The sequence below is a fragment of the Parus major genome, chromosome 1, assembly GCF_001522545.3.
Source record: "Parus major isolate Abel chromosome 1, Parus_major1.1, whole genome shotgun sequence".
Classification (NCBI taxonomy): Eukaryota; Metazoa; Chordata; class Aves; order Passeriformes; family Paridae; genus Parus; species Parus major.
The window spans coordinates 61435877-61443146 of NC_031768.1; the positions used below are offsets into that span (position 1 = coordinate 61435877).

Sequence of the window (7270 nt, forward strand, 5' to 3'; positions counted from 1 at the left end):
GTTTTGGTCTCATGCCGAGCCTGATGAGTGCCCTGTCTCATTTTCAGGTTTGAGATCAGTGCAGAATTACAAGTAAGATTTGGTTTTGAAATTCAAGATAGCATGTGCCAGTCCATTGGATTTGTGGAAAGTTGGATCCAGAGCTTAAAATATTACAGGTTTAGGGCATTTATATTAGTTTAATATCTCCTTCAGTTAAACAAATCTCCTCTTACTTTTGCTCTGTCAGCCTCCCTACCTGTCTTGCCCACCCATCCATTTGTTAACGGTGTAAAATTCACTTGAGGCAAGGAATATCTTTCTGCTATCATCTTACCTGAAATTTCATTCAAGCCAGCCTAAGACAAAAGGAAAAATATATATTCATAATAAGTATGTATAATTTATAATATAAATGTAATTTGCAATGAAATGTAAATATTTATTTATTAAATCCATGCTAATCAAGCTGTAAATATTTTTTAAAGATTTCACAGAGATGAAGTAAAGATAAAAAACCCACCCAAATGCTACATCTAATCTACTCATCAATTATTTCAGAAAAGGCTCCCTTTTTCTTTCTCAGCTGATCTTCTCTTTCTCATGCCAGGGAGATTGTCAGAGCCTCAGGACATGTGTCAGCTGCTTCCATTTGACAGCTTCCATCACTGAAACTTGTATATAGAAAAAAATTTCCTGTTAGAGTATCTTTATCAGAGGAGTCTTGCAGTACCACTGAAGAGAGAATCCCACTTCAGTTTTATCCTTCTCTCTCCTTTCATTTCCAGAGGGATGTTAGATCTTATTGCAAATCTCCCTTCTTTTGAGGGACACAGAAAATTCCTATAGGTCCAGTCTCTCACCCTTAACCCATCCTGTTCATTCCTGACCCAGGAGACTGTCTGGACACTTTTGCTGAAAATGAAGTTTATTGCCTGTCTTTGGATAGGTCATTCTTTCTGTATATCTAGGAACCATCTCCTAGCCTTTGCTGACTAGTAACAGTTCTTGGATTCAAGGAAGGATAAAGTTCTCCCGTTACCTTCTGTGGCTAGTTGAGGTAGTCCCACGTAAAATGTATCTTTCACTTCAACTTCCTTTCCACACTGATCTGTGTGTCAAGACACAGCTAACAGGAGTGTCTACATATGAAAATTGCATGGGTCATTACTGAGTGCAGGCACCATGGTGCTTTAAGAGCTTTCAGTTGACTGGTCTCCAGCTTCTTCCTCTTGGGCATCCCATAACAGCCTGAAATTTGTGTTAGAATAACTTGGAGAGGAGTTTGAGAGCTGATTTTCTTGCTAGGGTCAAGGATACTGAATTTTCTCAATTGCACATGCACTATTCTACTTTTAGTCTCGGTCTAGCTGAAAAGAGAATTGAGGAGCATTTGTGCAGTTAGAGGACAAAATAGCTTCAAAGGTAGTTGTTAGCTAAATACCCTCCTATGAGGAGCCTGAGCAAAGTGCCTCAGCCCTTGTGCTTGCAGTGCTCTCCCCAGGGTGCAGGGACTCATCATCTGACCCATTTTCATCAACTGCATCCTCACTGCTCCAATCCCATCTTCATCAGATAGCACTGGACACAAGCCATCACTCCTAGTGCTGAGCAGGGCTTGGAATTTGTCCACAGTCCAAGTTCTTCCACCTCATTTGACTCCTCCACCTCACAGCTTTCACAGACAACAAGAAAGCTTCAACGGGTGGCAGATGCCTTCACTAACATTTTCTTGTGTTCTGGGGTTTCTAAAGGCAAGGAAACTTGGACCACAGGGAAACAGAGTCAGAAGGGCTCTTCCCTTTGCCATACCTCAAGCTGTAATGTTTCCCTGCAAAATAGGGGTTACATAATCAATCTGGAGAAAAGTTGGTCTTTGATCCCACACATGTATATCACAGAAAATACGTATCATAGAAAACATGTATATCAGACAGTTGTTCCAAAAAAACCACCAAAACAATTAAAAGTCCTTTGATTGCAAAAGATTTGTCTTTAAGAAGAACATCTTTTCCATCTCCTCTGTGAAGAAAAAGGATCTCAGACAAGGAGGAGATTAACTTTAGAGCCATGTGTTTAGTCAGTCCAGGGCTTATATCCATGAAATGCTCCTTGGGAGCCTAGCCTGGGGTTGTGCTTCCCATGCTTCCCATCTCAGTGGGGCCAGATAAAAAGAGGTTCAGAATAAGAGATAGGATGCAGTCGTGTACCATGGGCACATTATCACTGTCACTGGGGAAAAATTAAAAGTTTCTTTTCCATGTGCCTGGAAATGCCATGTAGTTGTGGTTTTCAGACATAAAATTTCCATGCCCCATTTTTAGAGTATATTGGCAGATACAAAGAGGGAATTGCTCCCACTGTCAAACAAGAAACAATACTGACACCTTCCTTTGAACATACTACTAGCTGAAGGACAGCTGAGATGAGAAATCAAGAGTTCAGAAAAGAAACAGACACAAATGAGGAAAAAGTATTATTTAGAGTGTTTTAGTGGTGAGTGGTTTTGATTTGATTGAATTATAGCCTCACTGGAGGAAAAATGCCTCTTTCTGTGAGCATAGCCCATTTTCTCAGAGGCCATTTTCATTAGGGCTGCAAATGTGGGCTGCCCTGGAAGCTGCAGTGTGTGTGGATAACTGCCTGATGCAGAACAGCTGAGCACAAAAGAGGTTAAGAAAGTGTAAATATGAAGCAAAGGCCCCACAAAAAAGAGACCTAGAAAGCCACCAGAAGCTAACAAGAAAGAAGAAATACAGTGCAAGGAGGAGGGACTTAAAGAAGGAGCTGTGTTTGCAGAGTGTTTGCACAGTGTTTAAGGTCAAAATGTCCTTAATTTTTATATGTATCAAAATCCTCTGGTATTGCTCTGGAAATACTGCCAAAAACATACCAGAAAAATTTCCCTGGCTCCAAAAGACAAATTCAGTTCTTTTGGCTTTCCATCCAAATTTGAAATGCAGGCCTAGCAGTGGGCAGTGATTTCTTTTCTGATCAGGTTTTGATGTTTCCATGGTAGGTGACTGGGGACTCAAAACTTCCCTGCCACAAAATGGCTGACAGCAAGTTGGCTTGTTTTGCACAGACTTGTCATTAAAACACACACATAGCACCTCTAAAAGACAGCACTTTCACAGGCTGAGACAACAACCAGCTGCTGTAATACTGAAACTCATTAGAACTTACTTGGGGCTTTGTGTCTTGAGATGTGTATTCACTGGGACATCACAAGTAATTACTCATTAATGAACCCTTACTTCCCACTGTTGTCTGCATCTTGCAATTTCTGCCCTCTGTGAAATAGTTCCAAACAGCCAAACTCCCTGCCCAGCACTCACACCACTTCTTTCCACTTTGGCAGAAAAATGGAGACGCTGGCTCAGACTATGAATATTTCCAAGGTGGCACCTGATGGCAGCTTCACTAACAGCTCCTCCAACTGTACCATTGACAGCTTCAAACAAGTAATTTATCCCATCACATATCTCTTTACCTTCTTCCTGGGTGCTGTTGGAAACAGCCTCTCCATTTATGTTTTCTTCCAGACTTCACAAAGGACCTCGGTAAACATTTACATGCAGAACTTGGCTGTTTCAGACCTCATGTTTGTGAGCACTTTGCCCTTTCGGGTCTCATATTTCCTCTTGGGATCACGTTGGGTATTTGGTGATATCCTCTGCAGGATCATGACTTACACCTTGTACATGAATATGTACTGCAGCATTTACTTCCTCACCGTGCTCAGCGTGGTTCGTTTCGTAGCCATCGTCCACCCGTTCAAACACGGAAAAGTGACCAACACGAGGTATGCCAGGATAACCTGTGTGGCCATATGGATCTTCGTGCTGGCAGCTGCCAGCCCTCTGTTAAATAAGGGAGTTGCTGGCTACAGCAACCCAGTCAAATGCTTGGACCTCCACCCCTCCAGCACGCACAGCCTCCTCATGATGAACAGCTTTGTCCTCGTCGTGGGCTTCATTCTGCCGTTCTGCACAATTGTGTTCTGCTATGTCTTTGCCATCAGGACGCTGCTCAAGTCCAGGGCTCCTCCAAGCAAGAGGGCAATCGGTCACAGGAAGGCGCTGTTAACCATTGTCATCACTCTCATCCTCTCCCTCATCTGTTTCCTGCCCTATCACATCCTGCGAACTGTCCACCTGATGTCCAGCAGCTGCAGCCAGGCCAGCCTGCACAAGGCGCTGGTGGTCACTCTCTGCCTCGCTGCCATGAACAGCTGCCTCGATCCCTTCCTCTATTACTTTACTGCTGAAAATTTCAAAGCAAAAATCAGAAGTTTGTGCTGCAGGTAGTTGGTGCAGAATTGCAAACCTATATATATATATATATATATATATATACACATATATATGTTGCATATGGTCCTGATGGGATCTCTAGATTGGGCTCATACAATTCCATGACAGAGGCTGTGTGCTGTGCTGCTGGCCAGCTCTGTTGCTCACTGTCAGGCATCTCTGGGACAGAATCTCTGGGAGAGAGCTCTTTGTGGGTGACCAAAACTGCGCCAGGGTGATCAGAGGTCAAGTGGCTGGGAATGATCCCTGGCTGTCTTTTGTTTAGCAGTGTAGAGACACCTCTGTTGTTCACCCTCTCCAGGACAGGGCACTGAAAGGAATTACTACCTTGCTGCTGGAGTCCCTTGATTTCATTTCACAACACTGAGTGACTTGAAAGGGAAACTGCACACCTGACCACTTCAGTGTCTGTGCCTGAACCTCTCAGCACTCCATTTCCCTGCATGTGCAGTGGTTCAGACACTGTGATTCCCTACACATTCACAGGTCCCCTGCCAGTTCCCCTTGCAAACACTGGCAAAGAGGTTACACATTAAAGAAATGTAAAGCATCACTGATGCTTTCAACCGAAGCTGACTTAAAAAGCAGGAAGAGAAGCAAACAGGACCCAGCACTAGCTCAGGCCGCTCAGAAGTCATTAACATTTCTAAATTTTCCACTCCGGGCCAGCCACCAAGGTATTCTGCTTAACATTTCACGGGCTGTCAAGTGAGAGAATGACTTCAAGCAAGTGGCATCCTCACGGAGTGTTGTGAGTAAGGTGACTGCTGGCAGTGAGGGCAGGATGCGGGCACCCAGAGCACTGGGCTGCATCCTGCACCTCTTCATGTGGTGTCAACTCCTTCAAGGTCACTGCAACACTTTGTTTTTATGCCCAGTGTTGCCAGTGCTTTCCACAAAGCTGAGGCTAAGCAGTTACATTCCCATGCAGGGATCCAAAGACAAATTTAAAAATTATTTTAGTCAGAAAAAGCAGCTAGGGAGTGGTTTCCTCTGCACAGGTAAATCGGTCTGACACCAAACTGCTACCAAAGGCATTCCCAATCCCTCATCTTCAGTCTCCTCTGAGGAGGAAACAGATCCCTTTTTTCATAGGATTAACTTCCTTTTGGTTTAATTTTCCTACATCAAACATGAAAGAATGCAACAGGGAAGCACTTACCCAGATACAGGAGGAAAGATGGGCAACAGACAGTGGAGGAGAGCTTTTTTAGAAAGCAATGGGAATCTACTCCTTTGTGTACTTTGGAAAATTTCATCAAGTGGCTGTCTGTCTTTGGAAGTCTCTGAATATTTTCTAAAACATGATTTCTAATAATCAGACCTAAGAGAAAACAGGCTCCAAATTCGGTTAGACCATATTTAGATTTTGGGTTTAATTACCTCATCTTTTACTAAAAACAGACAAGAAGTTTAGTCATGTTTTCCAAGAAAGCAGCTCGGCTTATGTGAAAACTAACAAAAATTCTGAAAGCCATCCCTCACCGTCAAATTCAACCAAAGGAAGGTTTCTGCCTGTGAAGATATTTCTCAATGCTCTGAACTTCTTATGGAGAAAAGGACTCCATAAGCTGAATGTTATTGCTCCCAAACAAAAATAACAGCAGCAAGGTATTTTTAGCTCTGTCTGAAATATGCAGAAAACAAATCACTGCTGGTCAGGTGGAAAAGTACTTGTCAAATCACTGGGAAAGGCACATATTTCCTTGGCTATCTAAGGGTTATGTTCAATCGACTTCAGTCACTTTATGCTGCCTTTGATGTAAGCAGAGAGTTTTATCAGAAGTCTTCACTAAAGTTCATGCTCCAAATCCTTATTTCAATAATGCACCAGCATACCTGAGAGCTGACCTAACGATTTCATGTGAACTCCTTGATCCCATGCTGTTGATGAAAAAGGGAATATTAGCAGTGGTTTGCAATAGGAATATGGCTGAGATGGTAACCATGCAGATATAGCAGGCACGTAATTGGAAGGAAGGGGCAAACCCTTTTTCTGTGGTTTTTACCTGTCAGGAGTAGACCTGAGCAGCAACAAGTGACATGCTTGAAGCCTCTCATGAGACACCACCCACTTCAAACACCGCAAGAGAATGCATAAAATTAGCCACAGTCTAATCTCACCAGCATTCTTCTGTCTGTGTCTGTCCAGTGCATCCGATTATCAGATAATTTTGCATTTAGAGGATATATGTATCTCACTTATGAGGTCACTTTTTTTGTATTGACCATGCTACAGCTTTGTTGGCAATTGAATTAACTGTCAGACCTGTGTTTTAATAAACTAGATTTACTTGTGGCTGAAGATATGTTTTTTATGGATCATACAGCTAACAAGGGTTCTCCTCTGAGTGCAGGGGAGAAAGAATAAGAAACAGATACTGGGTTTCTGTAAGTGGGCCATCATTTCACAAGACTGAAATGTCCTTGGAGGTGTGAGAACATCCTGCTGCCTTATTCACTTTACCGACAAAATAGTGGGGAACAGGAGTCAAAATCTGAGCTGCAGATAAAGTAATTCAATTTTTAAATTATTATTTACTTATGAAAGGATTCAAGACCATCCTTATTAGAGGTATTCTCATAAAGTTTCAGCAACACTTGTATAACATGCCATGTTTGCATTTACTGCCTTTTCTCCATTCACTGCTCTTTCATGTCTGTACTCATGGAGCTGATTAATTAGGGTTCTTCACTGTGGAAATATCATAGTAAAAATTTTAGTTTAAAAAGCATCAACATATCTATTCTAAAAAATAAAGCTCCTGACATTTAAATTTCTAGCAATGCCTCTAGTTCCCTCAAGGGACCACATTCCCCTTAAAAAGTACTTTGATATGTTTCCTCAAATTTCCAGGAGGCAAAGTCTAAGAATAACTATGTGCATAGAAAGTTAAAGCGACAGTAAACTTGTGAGCTTGAAGGAGACACAAGAAGAGGAAATTAAGTCTTTAAGTGACTGGAAGAACCCTTAA

At 42.2% G+C, this 7270-nt stretch overlaps 1 protein-coding gene across 1 annotated transcript; it reads left to right on the forward strand.

Moving 5' to 3' along the window:
* Positions 1 to 3344: 3344 nt before the first annotated feature.
* Positions 3345 to 4289, forward strand: CYSLTR2 (cysteinyl leukotriene receptor 2). Its single transcript, XM_033512827.1, has one exon. It carries the CDS (start codon positions 3345 to 3347, stop codon positions 4287 to 4289), a length of 945 nt encoding a protein of 314 aa, XP_033368718.1.
* The last annotated feature ends 2981 nt before the right edge of the window (positions 4290 to 7270 follow it).

Bases quoted from the DNA above. Each gene is read 5' to 3' on its own strand.
- CYSLTR2 (XM_033512827.1), top strand. From the start codon at position 3,345: ATGGAGACGCTGGCTCAGACTATGAATATTTCCAAGGTGGCACCTGAT.